Source organism: Lepidochelys kempii, chromosome 13, assembly GCF_965140285.1.
Source record: "Lepidochelys kempii isolate rLepKem1 chromosome 13, rLepKem1.hap1, whole genome shotgun sequence".
Taxonomy (NCBI): Eukaryota; Metazoa; Chordata; order Testudines; family Cheloniidae; genus Lepidochelys; species Lepidochelys kempii.
The window spans coordinates 1,537,919-1,565,660 of record NC_136392.1 but is presented as its reverse complement, the minus strand read 5'-3'; the positions used below and the strand labels follow the sequence as shown (position 1 = coordinate 1,565,660).

At 56.9% G+C, this 27,742-nt stretch overlaps 1 protein-coding gene across 1 annotated transcript in view; it reads right to left on the bottom strand.

Annotated features, from left to right (window-relative positions):
* Positions 1-25,636, bottom strand: part of VSTM2L (V-set and transmembrane domain containing 2 like) — a 44,157-nt gene extending 18,521 nt beyond the window's left edge. The window contains exon 1 of the mRNA XM_073308914.2: positions 25,306-25,636. Coding sequence (XP_073165015.2) covers positions 25,306-25,606 — 301 coding nt within the window. The 5' untranslated portion in view covers positions 25,607-25,636. The remainder of the gene's footprint in view (positions 1-25,305) is intronic.
* Positions 25,637-27,742: the final 2,106 nt, after the last annotated feature.

The following is a 27,742-nucleotide window of genomic DNA, read 5'->3' as shown; positions in this document are numbered from 1 at the left end:
TAAGCGGCTGGCCCAACATCCCACGGGAAGTCTGGACAGAGCAGAGAATTGAACCTAGGTTTCCCAAGTCCCCTAACCGCTGGGCCATCCTCTCTCCCTCAAGCCAGCCATCTGCAAAACTGGGGTTAATTCAGATTTGGATCCAGGGCTGGCTCTGAGCTTGGTGGCTCCCCTGGAGATCTCATGAGAAAGTCTGTTCCAGACCATGCTGCAGGCCCCAGAGGCTTGGACTGGTGGGAATGCCGGCCCCCGCCCCCCGCATAGGCGCCTCCCCCTCCCCATCATTAGTCACTAAGGAGATCTGACCGAGCCTTGGCTGGAGCAACCTCTACAATCAAGCCTCTTCCTTGGCTCTGGGTACCAGCAGCACGCCCAGCCCGGTGCTGACCAGCAGGCAGACGTCCTCTGTTTGCCAGCTCTGCCAACAGCCCCGGCAGGTCCTGCAGATCAAAGATTTGCTCTAGCGGGATCTCTCCCCTGTGAGATCTCCCGGATCCTTGCAGCATCACTGTCCCCATCAAGTCAGCCCTGTAGGAGGGCCTGGTGAATGGCTACAGGGAGACAAGCTCAATGGGGGAGCAAGTCTCTTTCAAGACAGCCTGAGTAACACTAAGGGGGAGAGGGGCGGGGCAACAAGCCCAGGAGGCTGCATTACCCCTGGGTAGGGCAGTTAACCCCATGATGCCCAACTGAATCACAACCAGCCCCCCTCCACAGGCCCCCAGCCAATGCATAAGCGAGACATTCTCGGGGTGACAGGACTAGCAGGTGCAAGTGACTCTTCTAGGTGGAGCGGACACGCTGGATTCTGCTAGGTGAGGATGGCTGCTTTAGCCGCTGGGGGCAGCTTTGGCCGCTGGAGGGAGCCTGCTCCCTGGAGCTACACGTAGACGACAGCTATGAAGGGCAGGGGGGAGCCGCACACTGGGCTGGCCTTGGGGACCATTTCAGCCCGATGCAGATGTTGCTATTTCTCAGCGAGGCCCCGCCTGCCGCGGACACCCCACCATGTAAAATGGAGCACAGAGATTCCCAGGAGTGGCAGGTTGGCTCACAGGACTTGGTCTCAGCTTCGGGAGCTGATGGTGCCTGCAGTGGTGAGAGGAGGAGGACGAAGAGGAAATAAACTGACCCTCATTACTGTGTCTGTTACAAAATCGGTGTAGCAGACGCTTAAGACCATAAAGCGGCTTATTAACATGAGCCTGCGAGAAAGACACCTGGAAGGCGCGGCGAGTACAGGCTACAACACGTGCAGGGCCTCTGCTGCCAAGAAGCCCAGGCGTTGAGAATGGATTTGTATTTGCCTCTAATCCTGGGTCCCTCTGTGACAACAAAGAGCAGGCTGGAGAAGCAAACACCAAAGAGGATCTTGCTGAGAGGGGCCCCCGCCATCTGGAGGAGTGCTGGCACGCATGGCCGGCACGCTTGAAACGTACCAGGAAAGGAAAGGCGACAGTTATATCTGCTCCAGCAAGATGCCCACCGCCTGGCTGAGAGCAGCCCTCGGCAAAGCTGACCTTCTGCTCCCCTTTGAGGTCCCGCCAAGCCCAGCAGCTGGTTCTCAATCAGCAGCAAGCACGCTGCCATCCGAACGAGGCAACACGGGCTGTCAGCAGGGTGCTGGGGTTGTTAAAACCTGTCCTGGGCCAGGCTCAACACGGGTTGTGACCTCCTCAGCTTTCAGGCAAGCTGAGGCCAGTACAAGAACTGGTCGCTGCAGCACAGAGGGCTGGGTTTGGTGCCCGGGAAAGCCAGTGATCTGGCACCAGTCCGTCCCCAAACCACGTGATGCTGATGGGGACATTCCATAGGACACTTCCCCAGAGCAGCCGCCTCAACCTTGCGCTTGTCCCGTGATGGGCTTTGATCATTGTAACTCTCAGCCCCATCGGCCCTGTCGCCACTCCAGCTTTTGGTGCCCCCCGTGAGCGAAGTCCTCGAGCTGAAAGCCATGCAGCCCCTCCCCCACCAATGCCATAGTTAGCTGGGGCCGGGGGCGGGGGGGTTAGAGCGGGACCAGGCCCAACGCCACCTGAGTAGGCAGCACCGGCCAAGGGATGCACTAGTTCAGCACCATGCACCTTCCAGGTCCGCGTGATGCCCCCAGTGAAATGACCCGGCGTAACCCCGGCGGAGGGTGGCCATGGAGACACCCCACCCCCACAGCCCCCGATGATGGGTGCCTTGCAGTGCACAGGGGTCATGGAGGGTGCGGCTGGGCCACGCTGGCCCCTCGACTGCTCCCAAATCCAACATGGCCGCAGTGGCTCCTCCAAGCTGGGCAGCAAGGCCGTAAACGTTCCCCACAGCAGGGAGCCCTATGGGGATGGGCGTTCCCCCCACCCCGGCCCTGAAGGGGTCATGGTGGTGCGGGTAGGGCCAATTAACCAGATCCAGCGGAGTGTCTGGCTTGACTGACAATGACGAGTGGCTGATCAAGCCCAGCTGGCTAAAGGATAAAGCCAGGAAGTCTGCAGCAGAAGGGGGCTGCAGTGTGGAAGCCGGTGGTCACCCTCTGGGCTTAGAGAGGGAAAAGGAGGAAGCCCGGCAGCAAGAGACGCCCTGGGATCCTGGCCCTGGGGCAAGGGTTTGCCCAGCACGGGTAGAAGAAAGCCTGTGGGGGGCAGAGTAGGAAGCAGCCCAGGGAAACGGAAGCACGAGTGGAAATTGCACAGAACCTGGCTGCTGATGGGGGTCTCTGGGCTGATACCAGAGTAGCAGGCAGGCCTGGGTTCCCCTGCCAGCCACTCAGAAGTGGCACCGGATTGTGGGAGATGCCAACTGGACAGCTGGTCTGGAGGGACTGAGATAGCCCGGAAGGGGGCACTGTACAGTGACGTAGCGGGAGGGCTGAGACATGACGCGGGAGAGAGCACCCCGAGTTGCAGATAGAGGGTCCGGGGCAAGCCAACGATGGAAGGGGGAGCCGGACCAGAGCAGCGCTCATTCCCCAGACACAGCCAGGAGGGGGGCTGCAGCAGTGAGTGACACCCACCCACAGTGAGTGACACCCACCCTGTGACACCCACCCGCAGCTGGAGCCTAGGGGCCCTGCTTGTTGGGGGGTGGGGAGCAGCCTGACCCGGGCCGAGCGTTTGCGACACGCAGACAGAGACCTGCTGCTCTCACGGGGCTGCTGAACGCCGTGCGACGCCCGATGCGGCTGCAGCTGAGAGTGCGCGTCTGCTACACCCACTCCAGCCTCGCTCGTCCAACGGACAGCATGGACAGGCCCTCTGCTTTCAGCCCAGCAGCTCCCCGACTGTCCCTCCCAGCTAACGGGACACGCTCGCAGCACCGCTGGTCTGAACAACTGCAACGGCTCCTTTAAAACCTTCCCTGGCCACTGGCTACCACCCCCACATTGCTGGCTGCAGCTGGGCCCCAAGCCACAGGGCCAGGGAGGAGGGGAGGCTAAACTGGAGTGACCGGCCGGCTGGAAATCATCCATCAAAAGGCAACAAAGAGTGAAACGGGCAGTAAATAATTGCTGACAGGGAAAGAATAGGGGAGTTCCTCCCCCTCCCCCCACTGCAGCCCTGCTTGCCCCAACGCCCCAGCACTTCATTCTCTGCTCCTTTCCCCCCGGCTTCCTCCCACCCCCACATCTGGCCAGTCCAGTCTCCCTCTGTCTCACCCTCACCACCTCTCTCAGCCTCTCATTAATCCTGGCTCCCACCTTTCCCACTCCCTGTTTCTGCCCCGTCTCACTCTCCTCCGTGCTCGTCTCCTCCATTCCCACCCCCACCTCCGAACTGAGGGTTTTGTCTCGTGCCCCCATCTCCTCTCTCCGTGGCAGGGACGGCCCGTCTGTTTCATTGTCGATCTGGCTCTATGGGCACTCTCTGCTCATTAGATCATAACCCGTTGCCAGGAAGATTAATATGGTCACAAAAGCTGGATGTGGCCTAATGTCTGGGGAAAGTGCAGTGTGTCCCGGGTCACAGGGCTGCACAGCCGGGCAGTGTCCCCGCAGGGGACGGCAGAGGCTCACTTCCTAGCATCGGGCACTCTGGCCAGCTCGCAGCTGCTGGTCACACCCAGACCCCCGAGAGGTGACTTACGTTGCACTCTGACCTGCGTGCATGCAGCTCCTTTCCACAGGCAGTTAACGTGGTAAGTGCAGTAAATACATGAACAACTGCACTTCGCCGTTTGCTCACACAATCAGCGCGTCTGCGTGCTCAGTCGCAGTCACGGCGTGTGCAAAGCTGTGCGTGCACTGTTTGCAGGAAAGCATGGACGTAGCGCACTAGCCGTCCTTTTCGAAAAGTATAAAATAGCTGCCATATTTCCTGGGCATGCCGAGGAAAGTGCCCTCCCCGCATCGGCACTGCAACAGCAAGTCATTCACCAAACGCCCGCCGCAGAACTCTGCTGCCATCTCTAATGTCACTGGTGCATGAACAAAGGAAGCAAAGAAAGAAGCACCGTAGGTCCCTTTCAATTTGGTGGGATTGTGCAGGCGGCTCAGGGAAATGGCTAACAGCTAAAAATCTAAACTGCTCATAAGGCCTTGACTAACTGCACTAATTCTCACATTTCATTACAAACTCCACAAGAGACCAGCCGGGCTGGAAATCATGTTGCCTTCTTTCTGGAATTGGTTTTTGCTAGAACTGGCGCTATTTCAGAAGAGCAGGAGCCCAGGCCCAGCACAAAAGGGACTCCAGAAATGAGAAATTCACATTTTTTTAATGCTTCCCATTTGAAAAGGGCCATTTGTCAAATTACATTTAAAAGCAAAGTCTGAGTCTAAACAGTGCTAACAGCTAGAGATAATCATCTTTCACGCTGACCCAACCAGAGCACCCCAAGTATCCCATCCCAATTACCCATAATGCGCTGCAAAGAAACTGGCATCAGAGACGAGATGCAAAGGCATGGGCTGGATGCAGTCTTTCTGCCCTGGGCTTCTCTGCTCTTCCCTTTGCAGAGCACTGAGGAGTGACGCTCCACCCAACTCCCAGCACATCAGGACTTCTCAGTTTGAGATTGATGGAGCGCGCTAGTCTGGCTGATAGATAGACAGCGAGACACTGTGTCTGTGAGGGAAAGGAAGGCAGCGCAATAGCATGGGTGTTAGATTAGTGATAAGGTGATGGACAGAGAGAGAAATTCGGGATGAAGGCTCAGTGACAGAGGAAACAGAGAGATACTGTAGGTGATATTTTATCTAGCCACCCTCCCTGGGAACCAGTGCGGGCAGAGAGTGTGGAACTGCAATCCCCAGTAGGTACAACCAGCAGAGAGTAGCATTTCAGAAAGTGGCTGATCAAGCCCAGCTGGCTAAAGGATAAAGCCAGGAAGTCTGCAGCAGAAGGGGGCTGCAGCGGTGTTGCAAGACCGAATGCATGCAGTTGGGATGCAGACACCATGTTCTGTAAGGGCTTCTGCTGACGGTGGTATAAACTGGAGATGGTTCTCAGTAGGTCAAAGTCCCCCTTGGTTAGCTGGGTATTTGGGGGGCCGTTCTTGGTGGGAACAAAAGAAATAAAAATAGACTGGGTCCAAACGACCCACCTATTCAAGGGTCCCATGCTGCCCCCAGTAAATCAAGGGGGGCTTGGGGTCAGGGTCAGTCAGAGGGTGCAATCCCTGCCTTTCACTGGAGCCTTTTTCACTGTTAGTTGCTATTTAACCTTTCGGCAATATTGGCAGATGCTAAATAGATCTTTCTATAACGGAAGCCACGGCCCCTTGGGCTACAGAGGTGCCCTTGGAGGCCCTGTGCCTGGGGAGGGCTCCATCCCACCCTGCCAGCGGTGGATGAGCCGCCCGCTGCTGGCAGTGTTTGTACATGGCTGGGGGCTGCCAGACGCAGACAAGGAGGGATTCTGCTTTTCTAATTCAGAGTGTGTACATGAGCTTCATCCACCCGCCCAGGTCCATGGAGATGGACCACGTAAGTACCGCACAGAGAGATGCTGGGACGGACACGCTCACACACAAACATGCATGCACACGCAGGTCTTGCCTCTGTATCTGTGGGTCTGGTATTGGGCAGGGGGGACGGGTGTCTCGGAAACACAATGGGAAATACAGAACACCACAAGGACACTGGATTAGGGTTTCAGAGTAGCAGCCGTGTTAGTCTGTATTCGCAAACAGAACAGGAGGACTTGTGGCACCTTAGAGACTAACCAATTTATTTGAGCATGAGCTTTCGTGAGCTACAGCTCACTTCATCGGATGCATCAAATAAATGCTCAAATAAATTGGTTAGTCTCTAAGGTGCCACTAGTACTCCTTTTGGATTAGGGTTGACTATTCACAGGAAGCAACAGACCGATTTCACAAACTCAGTCCTCTCTCCTGTTAGGGAGCAGGCATCTCCTGGCCGGTTCGGTTGTTCCAGCAATTTCTTCAGACATATTTCTGCCCGCGGACTGTCATAAACTGACTGATATCTGCAGTATGACTGGTCACTTAAATTACACGGTGTTGCTACTGATTGTGCAAGCACTTCCAACCCAGAGTGTGGCTCGTGACTCCCTATATTCATGTGCAAAGGCACTGGTTCACATGGGAGCGGAGGGGTCTGCACTGAAAGGCACAGAGCTGGTCCCCAGATGAAAAGCTAGATGCTCAAACGTTCATAGAACATGAAACAGACCAGGGCACAAGCTCAAACTCCTTAAAGCCAAACATTTGTGAATATGGATTTGCAGCATTCTCACACACACACACACGTAAACTAACCCAAAAGACCCGCATGGAGTGTTCCAGTTACACGAAGTGGTAGACGAGGAAGCAAAGGGCAGGAACATCACATCACGCAGCTGCTATCAGAGGTAAAATAAAGAATTGCTTTAATGAGGGTTATGATGTTACTGCCTCTGATCAGTGTCGGTTTCAGCGAAGTTGGCACCTGGCAATGAGCTGGAGAATGGTCCAGGCAAGTGATAAACAGTTTGGGGTCCCCCTGGAGGGAAATCCTAGGAAAGATTGATAGTGGCGCAGCCTTCGGAGGCGACGATAAGGATGACTGCGAGGGCCTTTTATAGCAATGCAGCACGGACTCTTCTTTCTCCGAGAGCCCTTTCCGGCTCCGCTGAACCTGCTGTGCCGACCAGCACTCCGAAAACACAGTGCATGGCGCGGGAGAGAGAAAAGTGGGAGCACTTCATAGAAAAGCCCCCGAGGCCTTTGCTTCCTGCCTCTGGGATCAACAGCCCAGCCCAGTGCTGCTCAGCAGGGACCTCCCTGTGCCATTCCTACACAAGGGCTGGGGGAAGCCGCCACATTCTCAAAGCTGCAGATCGCGGTGGCCAGCAAGGGAAAGGCGCTTCTCGTTCTGCTCAGGTCTAGAAGCAGGTCAGAAATTCACCAATTCATCAGTTAAAACTGGCTGAGAACTTTGGTCTTTCCCAGGCAGGTCCCCGTGTATCTGGGATATTCCCTGCTCAGACCACGCTGGCAGTTCCTTGGCTAGATAAACGTTCAAGCACTTGGAATTGCTGTTTTTCTGCTGCAGTCCTGTTGCAAATACTTGTGCATGTGAATCTAAAATTCAGTTTCCACAAAAGCCTGTGCATGAAATTCACTTTCCAGGACTATTTGGCCTGGTGAAAACGGATCGCACAAGTGTTCACTGAGCGAGAACATGGGGAAAGCAAATTCATTATGAAACTGGAGCTACAATCATTTGCAGTGTAACGAATGGCATGTGCGGATGTACGCTCCCAACCGTGCTGCCACTAGTGACAGGCCAGAGGCGGAGACAAGGGCTGGATGCCCCGGCTTAAAAACTACTGATAGTTTGAGACCGACAGTTCCCTGCTTTCCTCCCACATATACTCTGTAGCTGCTCAGAGCTCTCACTCCAGCCCAAGCCGGTTTTCCCAGAACAGACATGGCAGGATCCTGCCTTCTCAGACTCCGACTCCTGTGCCCAGGGCAGAGCAGAAAAGGAAACGTTCAGTGGGATACCCGTGCAGGCCAATGCTCCTCTCCCGGGATGAGTCTGTAGAGCTGTGGACTAAGTGTAATGCACGAGCTTCACCTGTGCGACGGTCTCCCACTAGTGGCCGGTCACCAACAAGGAGAACTGGCTGTTACGCTCCGGGTGCTGTGACTGCCGGAAGCTGGGAATGGGCGACAGGGGATGGATCACTTGGTTATTCCCTGCTCTGTTCCTTCCCTCTGGGGCACCTGGCACTGGCCGCGGTCGGCAGACAGGACACTGGGCTAGATGGGCCTTTGCGCTGACCCTCTATGGCCGCTCTTGTGCTGTTCCTTACAGCCGATGGAGTTGCTGGCCATGGTTTGTATGTTTGACTCGTGGTGTTGTGTGTCCGCAGGTTTGGCTTGTGGTGGGAGCCAGAGCCTCAGTGCTCTAATCCCAGCTCCCACTGCAGCCTGGGGCAAGGCTCTTCCTCTTGTGAGTAGCCCCATTCACAAGGAGGGTCACAGACAGCAGCAGGTCCTTACCCCTGCTCTCCCCAGGGCAGAGAGGGGAAGGCTGCTTTCCCTGGGGAGCCCTGAGGGCCAGTTGGGTGAGGATGGTGCACGGACATTGCAAAGCGCTCCAGAAATGCTGAGCCATAAGCCCTTCCCTGACAAGATCTGGAAGTGCCCAGCACACTGCCCCTTTCCCACCCGGTTGGCTCCGAAGCCCCGGCCCCTTTGCACCTTGTGCTGCTCCCCCTCCCCTGACATTGGTGCGGTGTCCTCTTAGCCAGCAGGCAAAGGAGAGAGTGACTTTAACGGGCTCAGTGCTCCGATGGTTTATAGCCACTGCCTGTCATAAACCGAGGAAACCAGGATCGATAAATCTCCCAGGAAACAAAAATCAGGGGAAATAAAATGAACTCAATGGGGAAACACAGATAAACGGAATTGAAAACGCCTGCTGGGACAGCCTGGTGCTGTCATAAACCTGAGATATACTGGTCGGCTCGCTGTCTCCCCACCGTCGCATGGCATCTGTTCTGCAGCCCAAGTCCCGACAGGGGAGGGCAGCACAGACCAACCCACCGGGGTCGCTCAGCACAGCCGGGCGCTCCTGGCAGCTAAGGCAGAATGAGACCCCCGGGGAGAAGCGGGGGGTGGGGGGGACCAGCACTTTCCGGGGAGGTGGTTAGCCACCCTTCTCCCTGCAGGGGCTGCCCCTCACTGTATTCCTGGGGCAATCCGCAATCCAGGCCAGGTTCGCCTCTCAACTAGACGGGGCACCCGGTGAGCACAAGGACCCGACACCAGCTCCCCCTTGCTGAGGGCTCAAGGGGGAGCAGGAGGGACACAGAGACCAGGCCAGGATCTCGGCCTTCCAGAAATGGCCCCGAATCCATTGTGTGGGGGAAGCGGGTCCTCGCTCGACAGCGACACTGCTTGCTCCTCCCACGTCCATCTCCCTTAGGGCTGGCTCTTGCTCCGTCTGACATCAGCAGGAGATTCGCCATGTTCCTAAACAGGCCCAGACCTGGGCCAGGGACCATCTCACAGCAGCAGTGGGCCCCGTTCTGCTCGCAGCTGCACAGGAGTAAACGTGGAGCTGCTCCCGGGACGCAGGCGGTGACAGCTCGGAGCCTGCCCTGTGCTCTGTGACGCGCTGGGCACATGGCCGCCCTGCGTGGGAGTGGGCAGAGCTCTCCTCCTCCCAATTCCTCCTGCACCCTCAGCAGGAGCAGCCCCCTGGGCCTGCCAGACCTGTGCAGACCTGGGGACCCAACATTCGGATTCCGCGGTTACCAGAGCACAGACAGCTTCCAGGCCCACGCCAGCGCCTACATGCCAGCCGCGCCCCGCTCCGCGGCAGGCAGCACAGCAGAGCCTCCTTCAGAGATAATGAGATCCCCGCTGGACCAGCTGGGGCACCAGCCGCCGGCTGCCCGGCTTGTCGCAGGGGCTTGGGCGACGCTTGCGACCTGCCTTTGCCAAGCTGACAAAGCACAGGCTGAAGCAGCCCAGGGAAGGACAGTTTCATAACTGAAGGGCTTTGCCATCGTCACATCGCTGCTCCACTGGGGGGGAGCGGACGGAAAGCAAACAAGGAACTTGTGCTGGTGCCCTGTAATTGTCTCTCCTGCAGGAAACAAATGGGGCCTCCCCGAGCCCGGCAGCCCAGCTCGTGGCAGAGGCTACTCGCTATAGGCCAATACACAGATTCCAAGGGCTCGAATAGTTCCAAGAGGCTAAACTATCTGGAGGCTCATTAGCAGAACTTGTTAAGGCCTGCAGCGCTGGGGGCCTGCTCTCTGGCCCATTCTCTCTCAGGAACAGCAATCTCTCAGCACTGCTTTCCTGGTCAGGTTTTCGGCTCACTTATTTTCCTTGCAGAGCATAACTGCGGCTGGCCGGGGGAGAGGGCAGGGTTTGCAGCGTCCCGAAGTGCTGTGCCTACATTTCACCTATCATCCCCCACACAGGTTCGGATACCCTGGAGGGAAGGCAGAGCGAAATTCTCCTGAAAGTAACGACACCTAATTGCTGTTCCAGGCACTTCCCCGGCCCGGTGGGTCAGAGAGGAGTTTGTCTGTCTCGGTTTCCAGGCCAGGAGGCAAAGACAATGCTCAGCTCTACACAGAAGCCTCTCGGTCATTGCAGGAGGCAATAAGCCCATGACACTGGCCCGCTGGCTGTTGACAGCCCTACGCACACAGACCGAACCAGCGCTCACACTCAGCCTCCCAGCTGGGGGAGGGACAATCTTGCCACCAAGTTTGAGGCCCTAATTTACATGTTCGAACCTGTAAGTCGCGTGCTCCCTACCCTCAAATTCACGTCAATCCCCTGCACTCTGGAGCAATGCTCTGCGTGAAAAGCAGGAGAACCCGAAACAGAAGGCAAGCTGCCCCGAGGCAGGGGTCAGAGGAACTAACAGAAGCCAGGCTACTCCTGGAGCTACCTAGAAGGCAAAGGACTTTTCCAAGTGGCCATTATCAGCCACAAGAGGCCAGCGGGAACCCCAACAGCCAAGTGACCCCAGCAGGGTGGATGCGGTTGGTACAATTATTGCTGAACCGGGTTTTGTTTCAGCTGGGTGACAAACTGACAAATCCAAAGAGAGTCCGTTCATTTCAAACCAACGCTGAAGTTTCTTTTTTCCCCACCATGAAATGAAAAAAAAAATTTGCTCAGGGGAACGGCAAATCGAAGCCGCAGTTCCAAACCTCTGGTGTTCAGGATTTTTTCAACCAAAACTATTCACCCAATTCTGCCTGAATGCACCAAGCGTCAGTGCCCTGAAACCGTATTTTTCAGTGAATTTACTGTTTACAGAATAAAAGTTGTATGGCTCTAGTCGCAACTGTAGTAAATGCTTGTGCAAATGAACACCCAGCAGCTCACTGCACTGGCATTTGCCACAGCTGAGTGTGTCCTTTTCTAACAACCTGGGCCTAGAAGTTTTTCATGCATTAAATAACCTTCCTTCTCATCATTAATAACCCGCCTGGAAGCTTCACATTTCACAAATTAACCTCCAATCTGGTGCCTAGACTCCCTAGATACTCGGAAAAATACAGCAAGGTGTAGCCTCCTTTCCTGGATACCATTTTCCAGAGGTGGCACCTCAGAAGATACAGTTTCATCTCCAGCAGATTCCTAGGGCCCATGCTGGGTGAGGTCTATGATGGCAGGGGTTCTCAGCCAGCTGCCTTCTCACATTGCTACCAGCGAGGCGGGGCTGGGCTGGATCCCAGTTGGACGGGAGGGGGACGGCATTGAAAAGGTGGAGAACCATTGTATGGTGGGGTAGATTCGGAATTCTAGTCTGTTGGCTGGGACATGAAAGCAAGTCTCACGGTTTCAGAATGAGCGTGGGACAAGGGTTTCGTGGGCCATTGCTCAGTTTTAGGGTTCACATTCCCTTCAACAGAAATTCACTCAAAACAGCTGAAAACCCACCGTGAAAGGCCCCGAGGTGCTTTCAATACTCCTAGCTAATGGAAATGCTGTAAGGTCAGCTGCTTAATCCCCGGTTGACTCTCGCATGTCTAGGCAGCTAGCGGTAGCCCATCACGTAGCATTTGTATGATTAGTTACTCATTTTACCAGAGTGCCTGGACCAGGACCTGACTGTGCCCTGTGCCGTACAGACAGACCAAAAGGAAAATCCCTGCCCCAGAGAGCTTTCAATCTCAGTCTAAGTCAGGTGACACCAGATGGCTGCAGACAGACCAAAGGAGGAGCACAAGGAAGCAATGAGACAATAGTGGTCAGAGTGACAGGCAGCAGGCTCTGCCCAGCTATAAAGTTTTCGGGAGGGTTTTGAGGGAGTTAGCTTTGCAGATGTTTGGGGAGCTCTCCCCAGGCGGGAGGGGCAGCATGGCAGAAAACAGGAGCCTGCTTGTTTCAAAATGTAACCAGCGGGCGATGCAGGCTGGTGCCAGTGGCCAATTCAAAATGGGCACTGATGCCACGATAGCAAGTGAGAGATGACAGGGAGAGCAGGGACTGACTGTGAAGGGCCTTGAAAGTGAAGACAGGCAGTTTATGTTCAATGCAGTCAAGAGGGGGACCAGTGGAGGGATGCGGAGAAAGGGGTGACGGGCCAGGAACATGATCTTTGCAGCAGCATTCTGCAAGGAGACGAGCAGGGCAAGACTGCATGTGTCAAGGCCAGAGAGAAACATGCCCCAGTAATTGAGACACGAGATGAGGAGAGCATGTAACTGCGTGGAGGGGAGGGAAAGGGCCTGCCTTACAGCCGGTACACAGGAAAAGCCGGCAAGCCTTAGACATAGCCTGCCGCCCTAGCGAGAGGGCTGAGTGACAGGCAGAACAGTGGAGAAAGGCGGTAGCAGGCAGGGCTTTCGGGGGAAGATTGGGAGACAGAAGGTGACAGGTCTAGAGTACAGAGGTAGAGCTATGGAGCATCAGCAGAGAGATGGTCGCTGACTTTGTGGATGAGATCACCCAGACAGAAGCTGGGGAGGGAGAAGAGGAGAGGACCGAAGACCAAGCCCTGTGAAGCCCCACAGAAAGCTGGAGGGGGAAGAGGCAGATCTGCCAAAGGACACACTGAAGGAGTGATTCGAGACGTAGGGGGAGAACCAGGAGAGGACAGAGCCAGGGAAGCCAGAAGAGCACCAGATTGCAAGACGAGCCTGGCCAGCAGCATCCAAGGCAGCTGACAGGCGGGGATGCCGGTTGAGCACTGGCTCTGCGATGTGGCTAGGGAAAGGACTCTGAGGAGAGCAGCCCCAGTGAAGTGTGAGGGGCGGAAACCAGCCGGGAGAGGAACTCCAGACAGCACCTGTGAACAACACGGTCAACGAGCTTAGAGACACAAGGGGTACGGGGCGATACTTGGAGACACAAGGGGGTCAAGGGTTGGGGTTTGTTCCATAGACTTGTAAACGAGCATCACAGACGGACTCAGCTTCACCAGGCAGGTTTATCTCTCATGGATCCAAGCAGAAAGATACAAACCCCCCTGCCTGGGGGCTTCAGTCCCCTGAGGGCGAGTGGGTAAGAGAAAGGGACTCCCAGCCCCACACCCCTTCCTCGAGCAAGGAGCAGCATGGCAATGGCTGGAAGGACGCAGCAGGGGAAGGAGCATTCTCAGCCCTGCAGGCGAATTACAAACCTAGGGAGCCTTAAGGGGGGGAAACACTCGGGCACTTGCAGGATTGTGCTCACTGAGCAGGCTTCCCCAGTGGGATTTCATACCACGGTACTGGACAGGCTCAGGGGGGAGGGGGAGGTGATTCTTACTGGGCGGCATCCTACTCCAGGGGGTCCTGAAAGCAGGCCCGGGGAGGGAGAAAAATCTATCGCCACGGCCCTAATACTAAACCATCCAGGGGGAAAGTCTGCAGCTATCGAAGCGAAGGGAGCGGGAAAGCCGGGGCGTGAGGGACACTGGAAAGCCCAGGGAGTGAGAGGCTCACAATTCCAGAGCAAGGAAGGATGGTGCCGATCACAAGGCAAGCACAGCAGCAGGGCGGAGGGACACAAGGGGGGATTCGGGTAGAACCGTACTGGACTTCAGCAGCAGGCAGCAGAGCTGCTGCGGCTCCCTCCGGGCGACTGATTTCATCCTACACAGGTGGGTTTAATCAGCGATAACTGGAGTCCACCAGAGTCTGCAGAGAGGGGATGCTCCAAGAGACAGGTGAGCCCCTGCAATGCCAAGGCCTTGCCTGAAATCACCAAACTCACCACCACTCTGCTGCTGTGGCTTCTTTCCACCCTAACAATAAACCCCCCAACCAGGCCCAGGTCTACAGAAAAACTTGCTCGATCAACGCATTCCTGCCTGGCTGGAACCGGCTCTGAGCAGCCACAGGGTCCCCTCTGATTACTGTCCACTTGGCATTGGCAACAGATTAGCTGGGGGCAGAGATTCAATGTGCTGAGCTGAAAACAAATCCAGTTCACTGTCTCCTCGGCCTCTTCCCTCCCTGGAGCTTGGGACGCAAGCAGCTGCCCTTGTTGCCAAGATCAACACCCGTCCCCAGGCAGCCGGTGGCCAGTCCAGTTCGGGGTGAGAGCAGAGAAGCCGATGCTCAGAGACCTACACAGGCTGGCTAGTGCACGGAGCAATCGAATGGCTTGTCTGTATTACTGAGAACAAGCTTTGCGGGCAGTGGGTGGAATTCTGAGGACAGTACCAGGGCCCTGCCCCACCTGTGCCCTTCACCGAAATCCCCTCCACGATAGTGTGAGTACTCAGACTCTGCAATGGGAGAGCAGGGGCCTCCAGCTGGAGATCTTTCAATTCTCAGTGCCCGGCTTCAACCCAGGCCGGGTCTGCGACATTGGACAGCAGCGTGCTGGCCTGAGCACATGAATTGGTAATTCCAGTGTGTGCCCATCGTTTAGCCTGTTCCCATCCCTATGGTGGCTGAGCACTTCTCCGGTTTTACAGCACAAAATCCTTCCCCACAACTGGGGCCCTTAGCAGCAGCCTTCCCAGAGAGCCCAAGACTGAGGGACTCTGGAGACAAAGACTAGATTGCCTCTGGGCCCAGCTTTGTTCAGTGTGGGAGTGCGGGCATCAGGAAGCTGCTAAAGGCTTTGCAGCTTTCAGGGTCAGCTCCAGCCCTAATGTGTCTGGGAGTTGCTTGGCAACAGTTCTGTGTCCACCCCTGCCCCCCAGAGCTGGTGGAAAATGGGTTTCCCATTCCACAAACATTTTCAAGATAGTGAAAAATTTTCCTGGTCTGAATTGGGATGAAAAGTTGAAATCTTGAAAATGTTCAAAAAGCAAGAATTCCAATAAACAAATGAATGACTAGAAATTCCCTTTGGGTCATTTGAAGTGATGAGTTTTGATTTGGACCTTCTCTTTTGTTAACCTGTGTCTGAATTTACTAAAATTTCAAAACCAAAAACCGTTTTGACTCAAAAACCAACAATTCAACAGTTCCAAAGTTTCCCCCAGTAACGTTTCAAGTCAGAAGAGACTTTGAACTCGAACCCGTTTTGGTTTCGATGAAACACTGTTGTTTGGTGGGGGGAAGAAACAGTGGATCTGGCCCCTCTCTCAAGTCGGGGCACCCAGATGGGGACAGCTTGGGGGCTGCATGCACGGCTGATGCTCTGCGGTGTCTCCTCTGAGGACAGACACACAAGCCCAGAGCCTCCTATGAGCCTTTAATAACCATCCTGTGCAGATGTGTTCTGAACGCTGTAGCTCAGACAGACACAGGTTAATATTTGTGTAAACACGTATTGAAGGACAATTAAAGATGTATTGGACATTTGCAAAAGGCATATTAATTACTAAGTTAGAGCTCTAGCTTGCCCTGTGAATTATTTACCCCGATGAACCATTATTAACTCTAGTCAATCATATGCATCGTGCTACATCTACATGAGCGGAAAGCTTCTTCTCAAGCTGTGTGCAGTCTGCAATGGAAACCTCTTCCGGAACAGACCCGTGTCATGGTGAACTGGCGCCATCCCTGAGGAAGCGTGACGGTTGTACAGGGAACTGGGTTTCTTACACAAATCCGTCTGGTTTTCAGTGTGCTGTTTTCTGAAATGCCCAAAGCCGCCAGTGCCCACTACGTAGGGAGGTGCCGAGTCCCTGCAAATCGTACAGATGTACATGCTCAGCACTTGTGAATATCGGGGTGAAATCCTGGCCCTCCTGGAGTCAGTGGGAATTTGGAGGGGAAAAAGAATCATGAGACAGGCTCATTGCAGGCTAAATAACAACAAAGCTGAGTCGGAATTACAGAGACCCTAAAGCCTGTGAGCTGCGTCCGCTTCCATTTGCGCTGAGAACTTACAGCCAGCCGGGGAGCTGGGGAACTGTATTTTTCCATGTTGGGACGATAAAAGCTGCTCCCTGGCTCAGGCGGCTGATGGCAACCTGCGGTGCGGAGCAACCCTAACAAGAGGGGGCTCGAATGAAAGGAACAGGCCTTTGACTCCAGCGGCAGAGACAGCCACTGACGGGTCTGTAGGGAAAGCACAAGGCAGACGCCTGGGCCACTCGGAGAGAAGGTTCAGGGCTGACATCCTGGAGCGTTTCATTAGCAGGGACCGCGAAGGACTCACGGGTAGACAGAGCTGGAGATGCAGGGGCAGGAAAGGTTTCTGACAAGGGAGGGGAGGGAGCGAGGGAGGCAGGCTAATCCTAGGAAAGGAGAGGAAGAGCGGGGAGACACAAAGCAAGGTGGAGCAGGACTTTGTATCAGTAGTCCTCTAATTTCTCTGTCCATTCTGTACCGCTGATCTCGGTCATTATGTGCTGGGCTGTGATTGAGTGCGGCTTATTCTTTCCTTTCACAGAACTCCCTGTCACAATTCACGGTTTATGATGGTTCAGTGAGTCACGATGCTCATAGAACTAATTGCCAGCTCACTCTCACTTGCACACTGAGCTATCCCCCCTCCCGGGCACTACTGCCATGTCACACCAGCCAGAGCAAACCGCTCCGTCCGACAATGGCCGACCCTCCTCCCAGCGGGGGTTAGAAAGCAAAGCTCCTTAGCGACAGCTGGGATTCTGGGGTTGAATTATACCTTCCAGCCAACACTGCCAAGGGCCGTGCGAATGGACCCTGGGAAGCCTGCTGTGGCTTGGAGGTACCACTGACCAGGTGCTGGCCCATCAATATCCCAGTGACCCCTGGGGCCTGCGTTCCAGAGTGGCCATGTTCTGCCTTCTGCTGCACCTGGCAGCCTACTGCTGGGGTGGCAGAGGGGTAAATGAGGGCAGAGTTGGGGCCAGGTGTTTAGGGCCAAGTTCCACAGCAATGCTTTGCGTGAGCCAGCACATGCAGCCGGACGTGGTCAGGAGGGAGCCTGAACGGAGGCAGCTCACGCAGCTGAGGGCTGAGCAAGCGCATCGGGTAAAACCGCCCACCCTGTCTAGAGAGTCGGGAGCCTACGTCCCTGTTTGGGCACTCGGGGGCCTGGGTCTCCCAGAATTCAGTGGGGTTTAGGCTGCTCCACCACTTCAGCTCTTTGGAAAATGTTTGCCTGGGGTCTACTTGGGGAAGGCGCCCGATTTAATTAACACCTTCCCATTAGTCCTGGGAACCTCTCCAGCCCAGCCGTGCCAGCTGGGCCCCGCCACTTCCCGGCCGAGGCGAGACGCCATCACCTCGCAGTTCAGCCTCTTTGCCCCTCTGGGCCATGCCCGGGCCTGGGGAGAAGCTCACATCCCTCACATGCAGGAGAAGCGCCAGAGCTTCCCTCCAGGGGCCCCTCTGCAGAGAGGGGTCAGGGGCTTTGGCTCTGGCTTCTGCAGCAGTGTGTTCACGCGTGCGTGCGCACGTTTACACGTTACTTGCACAAACACCTAGTACCATCACATCAGCAGCCTGCGGGAACTGCCAGGCCTGGGCCTGTCTAATAAAAACTAACCAAGCCGCTAACTACTCTGACTTCACCCATCGGTTCCAAGTTCTGGCTGGTCACATTTCTCCACTCCCCCACCCCAGTGCAGATCACTTCCAACCTGCGCCACTCAGCCCCCCAGGCCCGCGAGAGGGGGCCTTTGCCGCTCTCAGCCAGCAGTGCTGTGGGAAGGAGACAGAACGTGAGTTGTGGAGGGAGGCTGTTCAAGGGACGAGGCTGGGGCCTGACTGTGCCATGGAGATCCATGGGTGTTTCATCGGAGAACCTGCGCCTTAGGTCTGCTCTCCCTGGCACGGAGCAGGAGCGCTGGAGTCAAGGCAGGTGCTGGTGAGGAGCCATGAGCTCCCTCCAGGGCCATCCCCAAACTCCCAACAGGGGATTTCTCCCCACATTTCTCAGTCCTTAGACAAGCCCTTACCCAGGGTAGAAAACCCACTGCTCCTCCCCTGGGCCAGCAGCTCTGCCTGGCCCAATCTACCTGCTGTGCTGGAGACACCTGACCCAATCCTGATTCGCCGCATACTCCACAGTGCGAGAGGCAGCCCTGCATCACAGCAGCTGTGTCGCGACGTGCCACGCTTCTCACCAGAGACCTGGAAGCCAGCACATGGCACCCACCCAGCTTGCGAGTTTTGTGCCACCGTGGGGGGGCTGGGCTTTAAACCACGGCAAGCAAACAGCTAGTTCTGCTTCCTTCTCCCACCCACCTCCTGACAGCATGATGGGCTCTTACACAGCGATTCACAGGAGTGCTAAAGGGGCAGTCACCCACCAGCTCTCGACACGCCTCGACCTGTACCACTTGTATTTTAAATGAACCCGCCCCCAAGTCCCCCTCAAGCAACCCCTATGCCCCCAAACACACAGACAGCGACTTGCCTGGGGGTAGGCAGGAGCGTACTCGGTGTATTAGAGATATTCATGTATCACGCGCATGCACGTCCCTGCCCCTCTCCCCGAGCCTGCGGGCGAGGGCTGGGACAAAGGGTTCTCAGCGGGAGCTTGGGGTGGCAGCATCACCGACCAGGGGCACAGCCGAGAGCTCTGCACGAGTGCCCGTAAAGCCATTCCCTCCCCACCCCCGGGGGTCACCCTTCATTGCAGAAAGGCTCTTACACAAACGTCTCCCACTGGGATTATTTTACAGCCCTCCACCTGGAAAGGCCAGCTCTCTAGTGCTCTTCCGGGACTGAAGGAGAAGGAAGCCAGACAGAGCTCCCATTACCCATGATGCACCACAATCCCAGCCCCCAGCCCTATGCTCCCGATAACGCATGGGTTTATCAATCTAAAGCTGGGACAATCCCATGCCCAGTGGCCCAGGCCTGTATCTTCCCCCATAACCTGGGTAATTCTGGGGGAGAATTGCCACGTTTGGAGGGAGGAGGAAATATCTGTCTGGCAGCCTGATTTATTTATTTTTTTAAATTAGTGATTTGCAGCTGCTCCTGGGCTGGAGCCATTAGCCGGCAGTTCGGGGGGGCATCAGCAAGCAGGGGCCAGGTGCTATTTATTACACGGCTCAGGTTCAGGCACCCCCCCACCCCATGCACACTCAATATTCTTCAAAGTGCCCCTGGAGCTACTGGGCACATACCGAACTCTGACGGAGGGAATCCAATGGGTTTCTCACCGCCACTCCCCTGCTCCTGTCTGAGCACAGCGAGCCTGATCCTGACGGGCTGTGCTCACCTGCAGCCCCAGTGTGCTTGGGGCAGGGGAGGCCACTCATCGCTCACAGGAGCTGGTCTCAGAGCCCCTGCTCCTACTCCCATTACTGCCGATGGCAAAACTCCCTTGACTTCCTCAGGAGCGGGACTGATCCCACAGCCAGCGCTCCCAGCGCTGTGTTTGTGAACCCGGGGGGCTGCCAAAGGAGTAAATACAGCACACACTGAGCCACATACCACGGGCCTTTTCTGCCCTACAGCTCTGCCATGGTACCCGGTCCTTGGACTCCCTGATCTCTGGCTAGAGATGGCTCTGCGTCCGAGGGGCAGACACCTCACGGGCTGGGTGTACGTCTGCCGTGCATCGCTCACATGAAACACGGGGAAGGAATGAGCAAAGGGAAGAGCCAGGGTGCTTGGGCAGGCGTGTGCAGAGGGGGGTACAGCACATTTAAAGCAATGCATCCCTATTTCTGCTGTGAATTTCAGTTAACCCTCTAGCCTCTGCAGACGCTGCTCACTCCTGCTTCACGCCTCTCTCCCTGGACCAAGGGATGGAAGTGGGGTCGGGGCTGCGTGCAGGTCTGATGCCAGAATGCACCCAGGGTGTCTGAGCTATGGACATTTCTCCACGTACACTCAGCATGCCATGCCACTGCTGTCTCCTAAACGGCCTGGGCGAGGTTCTCTGGCCTGCCTTGTGCAGGTCAGACTAGATCATCACAGTGCTGCTGTCTGGCCCGAGAATCTCTGAATGAATCTGTTTTTAATGAGCCTGCTCCCGGGGAACGCTGACGCTGGGTCATCAAGAATGCATCACAGCACCAAAGCCGGATGCACAAACACAGCACTATGCCTTCCTATGCCACAGGCTGAGCAGAGGGGGCACCCAAAGCTGTGAGTGGGGCAAAGGGGATTCAGCTCCGAAAGTGACCAGATACTGACTCTTAAACAGAAGGTGTCTTTCTCCTTTGTCCCTGTGCAGAAGTCCTTGCTCAGTGATCTGTAAGTCACTCGCTTCATTAATACCATGATGTGCAAGGCTACACAAACACACACACGCAAACAGTTCCAGCTACAGACTCTGCAAATCTTGAAATTAGCCCTAGGCCCCCAGAGGAAAACATAAAATCTCAGCTGTGGAGCACACCTGTCACCCAGAAAGATCCCCAAATGCCTTACTAACACAGGGCCCAACCCTGCTTCCACCACCGTCAATGGCAAAACTCCCACTGACTACAGCAAGGGGAGGATCTTGTGATATGTACTATACAAAACAAAAACCAAAAAAGTGCAACTAACATGGGGATTTTGACCAGAGCCAGAGCACCTTGCCAGAGAGTTGGAATTAAGCCTGAACCGGTGTGTATTTCTAACAGTTCACTGCTCCTGGCTGGGTTGATACCCACACAGAGGAAAAGTCCTCTTGCCCCCAAGGGAGTCTTCCCAGCCCAGCTTCACCGTTGCAAGGGAAGGAATGCATGGCCGAAACCATCCCTGTCCCCCCTGTTTCTGGCCCTCCTGAGAGGTGATGCTTCAAGGGAAGAGACACCCAGCAGCCTGAACGTGAATTAGTTTGGGGGTCACGCTCCCGTCTCTCCCACCAGTCGCTTCCAGAAGAGGCAGAGGAGAAGCAGTTAGAGTAGAAAACGGGGCACCAGGACTCCTGGGACTGTTCCAAAAACTCTGCCAGTGACTCTCGAGGGGCCCCTGGCAAGACTCCTCCAGCCAAAGCACCAGAAGCTGCCTCTGACTTTGGAAGCTCAGCTGCAGGCACCGTGGCCTGGTTTTTGTGGAGCTTGGGCACCCGCAGAGCCACATTATTCCCAGTGCAGCGGTGGGGGAAGAAAGCCAGGGCCACATCATCTCACGCTGGGCACCCAAAATAAACAAGGCCCCAGATATCAACAGCCCCTTCCGAGCGCTGCTTTTAGCACCTCTGGTTCCACCCGCGCCTGCTGCGTCCTGTCCCCGGGAGCCGGGCGCTCCACCAAGTCTGGTGACGGGAAGGAAATAACCCAACGTCCGTCCGTGCAGCTGGCCGGGGGCGTGTGCCTGTCCAGGGCGGATCAGGACTAAGTCAGCATGAAAGGAAGGACCAGAAACCACTGGCCTGGTCTGTTCTGCCCTGGTGAGTCCAAAGACCAAGGACCATTATCACAGCCTCCGCCTCAGCACGCTGCAGAGCACAGAGCTCCACCCAAGGGCTGCTTGCGATGGGAGAGGGAGATAGGAACACGAACTTGGCTTAAGGCCAAATTCAAGGCAGACGAGGTGGCATGGTCTGGGTTTGGAAAGGGGCACGCTCTCCAAGCGCAGGGAGAGGCTGCACCGTTCAGCAGAAAAGGTTCTTCCACCCCTGGGGATGTGAACAGAGAGAACCCGGACTAGGCCAGAGTGAGAGAGCCGCCCGTCCCAGTCACCACCCAAGTCACACCACCCTGAAAGAGCAGCATGACCGAGACAACACAGACGGAAGCAGGGAATTTCCAGGTCCTGGTTAAATCAAGGTCCCAGCCCTGTCTGCCTCATGATTCCCAGATTCTTGAGAAAGGCACCCATTCCTCTAGTTGATTTGCTGCCTGGTTCGTGGAGAATTTTTAAATGACAATTAGCTGTCATTATCCTAATGTGATAATTCCCACTGTCTTGCCCATTATATGTCGGCCTTCTTCCAGGGAAAGGCAAGCACAGACATTTGATGGGGAAGGGGTGTCAGAAGTAATTGTCTTGAACGACTGTACAAGCAGCAGCAGGAAAAACACATCGGATGGAGTATTCCCACCAGGAAGCTTGAAAAAAATCCAGAAGAATGCAGAGTGTTTCTGAAAGTAATTGCTAGAATAATCATTGGTGTGTGTGACAAAGGAGAAGGGCAGCACCGTGGGGAATCAGGGCACAGCTCCCTTAATCCTTCAGCCATTAAACTAACTGGCTTATTGATGTAAGACACTAACATTTGCAGCTGATGCAAAGAAGAACGCTGGATTCTCATGCTCTGGAATGCACGCTGTTTACCAACTGGCTCTTTTCCTTCCCGGCTCCGTGCACACAGACAGACTGGGAAGAACGCACGTTTGAAAGCCGATGGCACCAGCCCTGCGTGCAAACAGTCTGCAATGGGGGGCATGAATAATTGAAGGAACTAGCTGAGGAAGAGCGAGGCCGTGCTGTTTGTGGAGGAGTGACAGGGACGTACAATGCAGTAGCAGCTCCCTGCTGGGGGTGCCAGGGCGGGCTTCCGCACAAAGATAGCTCAAAGCAAACCCTTTGTGATGAGGGCATGGGGAGGGAGTTTGAATGAGATTTGATCAGAACAGCCTCTTTCAGCCAGGTGGGCTGGGATCACGTTGCTCAGGCTCGCAACCAAGAGGAGGATGGGGGGACTAAATATACCCACATACCCCAGTAAAGGAAGAGCCCAGAGGATGGGGGGACTAAATATACCCACATACCCCAGTAAAGGAAGAGCCCAGAGGATGGGGGGACTAAATATACCCACATACCCCAGTAAAGGAAGAGCCCAGAGGATGGGGGGACTAAATATACCCACATACCCCAGTAAAGGAAGAGCCCAGAGGATGGGGGGACTAAATATACCCACATACCCCAGTAAAGGAAGACATATTGTGTGCATTACCATTGCTCCTGGGAGCCCTAGTCACGGACCATCCATAACAAACCTCTCAGAAGCCTGGTGAGTGCATGGCGTATTTGCATCCCGACGCCCAGCTAATGCCTTTGGGGACAGGTTTAAAATACTGCATCCCCTAGAGCGCATGTTCTGGTTCAAACGCTCAGCGGCGGGCTGCTGCTCCCTCCTCCAAAAGCCTCTTGTGCTTCCACTTAGGTCAGAGGTGGATGCACTTCTCGGAAGCCATGCCTCCCATTCCAGAGGCTACACGGCCCCGGCTTGCACCCACCGAAGTCAACAGGCACATGGAGGATTGGGCCCGGAATTAGGACATTTTGTGGAGTAACCAGTTTGACGTGCCCCCTGAATTGCTTAAGGCCTGGTCCCGGCCCTGCCCTGCAGAATCACTTGTTCACTTCAGGGAGGCTTCCAGGGCTCTTTTCTCCCCTCCCTCCCCATCCTCTCCCGCTGCGTGGGGAAAGCTGTACCAGTGACTAATGAAATGATCAATCTCCAATCTGCTAAACAGCAATTTATCCAGGTTTGCAGCACACACCGGTTTTATCAAATTGGTATTCACCTGCTGAACACAAATGGCTTATTATACATGACCCACTTATTCACTGCATTTCAGGATCCTTAATAAAGGTTTCTGTTGTGATTAAGTGAGTTGCTGCGGAACTGCCCGTGGTACAAACCCTGTAACAAGGCTCCTAAATGCACTCAGCCACTCAGATCTTTTTCTTTACAGCAACCATTTCAGTACTTAGTTGTTTATTGCTGAATTTCAGCGGAGGTAATGGAGGCAGATCTCTGTCTCTAGCACCCCCTTCTCACAGCACCCAGGGAAGATCAGCAATTCCAGGAAATGCTCCTGGTCTTCCAGGCACTAGCAGGAATGACAGGTTACTCCTGAAGTATGACAACACATTGCTGTTCATCCCTATTCTAGACCGCAGGGCATGGTAACAATACACTCTGCACAGCAAGACAGTCATGGTACACGGCTCTTACATAGACTGGAGGTGCCTCAGGGCAGGGACCAGCTTTCACTCCACGTTGCTGAGCACCCAGGACAATGGGGTCCCAGTTCTGACGGAGGCTCCAGGCACTGCCGGAAGACCAATAACTAAGAGAGGCTAACAGACGAGGCTACCACCACCTGACATGGCTGGATTTGTGAGCTCCTGGTTCTCCCCAGTGAAGGGTGAGGAAGGTAACCTACATCCAGCTCCCTGGCTCCAAAGGGGACAGGAGAAACCAGAAGCTAGTGTCTCCTTTCCTCCTTGTCCGGTGAGGGATGGGCTCCTGGTGGGAGCTGCCTGGGAAGTTCTCATGGAAACCAGACAATGAATGTGTGAAGCTGTTCACAGACAGGGCTCTCCCCCGCTCCAGCCAGCCCCAGCTCCTGGAACCAGGCCAGGGGAGGTAGGGTTTCCGGGCCGCTGTGCTGGGCAATCAAGATGAAGCAACCCAGGGGGCTTTACAGAGGAGCGAGGACGGGGCACTGCAGTGGCTCCAGACCATTTGCCGGTGTCCGTGTGGACACACAGGGTGCCAGGTGGCCAAAGCTACATTTATAAGACTATGCAATCGGAAATGGCCTCTTTGCCCCCCGCCCCACCCTGACCCCGAGGCAGAGCTGCCAAGGGGCAGCAGGCTGAGCCCCGGAGAAGGGTCACGAACTTTTCCCCACTAATCTGCTGGCAGACCAGGGTCTCCCGCGAGCTCCTGCGCCGGCAGACCCAGGTCCCCGGGTTTCTCCGGGCGCCCCCGGCTGCTCCCGACCCACAGCGGGGCCTGGGGCGAGGGGCGCGCCCACAAACTTACCGCCCGGGAGCTCAGCCTCCCTCCGCGGGCAGCAAACCCGCTCCGGGACCCCGCCGGGGCTCGGCTCTGGCCGACTGGGCTGCGCCGGGTCCCTGCCCCGCCGGCTCCGCGCTCAGCCCGGGACAGGCTCATTCGCAGCGCGGAGCCCAGCGCCCCGGACCGGCTGCGGGGGCCCTGCCCGGGGCTCAGGGCGCAGCGGCACCTCCGGCCGCCCCCGGCTGCGCAGCGCCCCCCTGCCCGCGCCCCGCGAGCCCCGGCGAGCCCCGCCGGCCGGTCTCTGCGCCCCCCGCCCCGGGAGGAGAAGTTTCCAAAGCCCCGCGCTGCCCCCCGGAGGCTGCCCCCGCCCTGTCCGGTCCCTGCCCCTGTCCGGTCCCTGCCCGGTCCCCGCCATGCCCGGCTCACCGTTGGCCGCGGGGGCCCGCGCCGGGGCGCCCAGCTGGAGGTAGAGCCCCAGGTAGTGGAAAATCCCCAGGGTCACGCCCAGGGCCCCCATGGTGCTCGGGGCTCCGCCCGCCCGGTCACATCGGGCTCGGGCCCCTCCGCAGAGCCGTGGCCAGGGCGCGGTGCCGGGCTGCTCCCGCGCCGCTGCCGGAGACTGCGGGACTCTTCTCTGCCGCGGAAGGCTCCGCGCTCGGTGGCGGTGCCGCGGCTCGCCCAGAGCCTCCCCCCGCCGGCGGAGGGATCCGAGCGCTTGATTTAGCATCAAAGTTTTTTCCCAGGGTGTCAGCTGCCCGGCCGAGCCGAGCCGAGCCGAGCCGGGCCGGGTCCCAGCGGGAGGGCTGCAAGGCACGGGGCGTGGGGCGTGGCCCAGCCCCGCTGGCCTGGGGAGTCCAGATTTACTCCCCCCCCCCGGGCGGGGGCTGCAGCGCCCCCCCCCGTCCCGGCAGCTGGCCCGGGGGGGTCGGGGTGCGGAGCCCCCGCGCTGCGCCATGCACCGGCCGGGAGGGACCCCCGCGCCCGGCCCGGGTGTGGGTCCGGGGCTGCCCCAGCCATGGGGCCCCTTGCGCGTCTCCAGCCCCCGGCGGCGCCCGGAGCGGGGGGTCCCCGGGGCGCGCCCCCAGGCCGGGGAGCTTGGCGGGCGGCCCGGGTCCCCGCCGACCTGCCCCGCGCTCAGCACCAGGGACAGCGCCCGGCGCCCCCAGCGGCGCTCTGCGGGGCCAGCCCTGCCCCCGGCTCGCCGCCCTCCGCCCCGGGCTCGGAGCCCGCCGCCGTGCGTGGGAAGGGCCGGGGGCGCAGCTGGGGATGGGGCGCCCCGCGCAGCCCCGGGGCTCGTCCTGGGAATCCCGACTGCGCCACGCACCCCAGGGCCCGACCGGTCACCCCGGGCCCCGGCCGCTGGGCTCCGCCGGTGGCCTGGCGCCGTCCTGGGGACCCGGCTTCTGCGCCCCAGCCCGCGGGCGTTAACGTGCGAGGAGGCCGGGCGCCCGGGCAGCCGCGGAGCCGGCCTCAGAGCGAAACCAGCCCGGCTCCGGGAGCCCCATCTGGCCCGGGACTGGAGGGCAGCGAACCGGCGGTGCAACATCCTGGCCCCAGCCCAGGGACACACACCGGACCGGGGGTCACCCCAGGGCCCCGGATCCCCCCCAGGGCCCCGGCTGCCGCGGCCCAGGAGCGGGCAGCCCACCGCTTCCCAGTTCACTCCCGGGGCGGGGCCTGGCCTCCCCCCTTCATTACCTGCTGTGAATGAGAAAGGGGCGCTGGGCCCGGATGAAATCCTGGGGCTCACCCCGCTCGCCCTCCCCTGCGCAGCATCCCACTGTCCCTAGGGCTTTCCAGGGAAATCACCCCAGAGAGCCCAGTCCCAGCAGGCAGCTGGAGACTCTGCCCCTCCGGCTGGGGCAGGAACAGGGACTGCGACGATCTGGGGGCTCTGGCTTTGTACAACACTCTTCTGGAGTCTGGGCTTCTGGAGTCGCGGTGATGTTCTGAACTCTCTGAATGTGGGTGCGGGTGGCTGCCGGCGCTGGGGGCCTGCTTCTGAGCGGCCTGGGGGTGAAGACCAGCAACAAGAAGGGCTGAGCAGGCCCTGCCCTCCCAGAACAAAGGGCGGCTGTAGCAGCTTCCCTAGGGGAGAGGGAAGACTGGACAGAGGTGTTCCTGCAGGCCTGTAAAAACGCAGACCTGGAGAAGTGAAAGGAGAGAGATGCCTCCTGAGCGAGGGGGACCCTTTGATTGCGGTGTCGTCCCAACTGGAGGAAGCTGTCTGGCTGTCCAGGTCAAAGGGGAGATTCTCGCCCCGGAGCTGGAAGAGTGAGGTCTAGGAGGGGGAGCTAGAAACTGGAGGGGACTCTGACCAAATCCCAGAGAACACTCAAAAGTGTTGAAGAAACCAAGGCAGGGACTGGAAGCATGGATTTATTGTTTTGCCTAGATGAATATAAATCCGAAGGTAGAGGGTGTAGAAAATTGATTGGGGGAAGTAAAGGGACACAGAAAGCTGTGGCCTGCAGAGTTAAGGAATTCTTAAAGTATTTTAGGAACAAAAAGAATCCTAGCAATTATATTGGTGCATTACTAGAATTATCAATAATAATGCAGAAAAGGCAGATGTGTTCAATAAATATTTCTGTTCAGTATTGGGGGTGGGAGAAACAGATGATGTAGTTGTATAACAACACTGTTTCCATTCTACTAGTGTGACGAAGTGGGACTGTTCTTAATGTTTCTTCTGAATAGTGTGGGGGTGCCTCAGTTTCCCCTATGCAGCTCTTAAGTATCTAGGTGGTGGGATAAGGGTGTTTGGTCGTTGCAGAGCCCTAGAGGGCAGGTGTGTGCAGGGGTCTGGACACAGAGAATGGCCGACACCCTGTTTCCTGGCAACTGATGGCCTGGGCCCTTC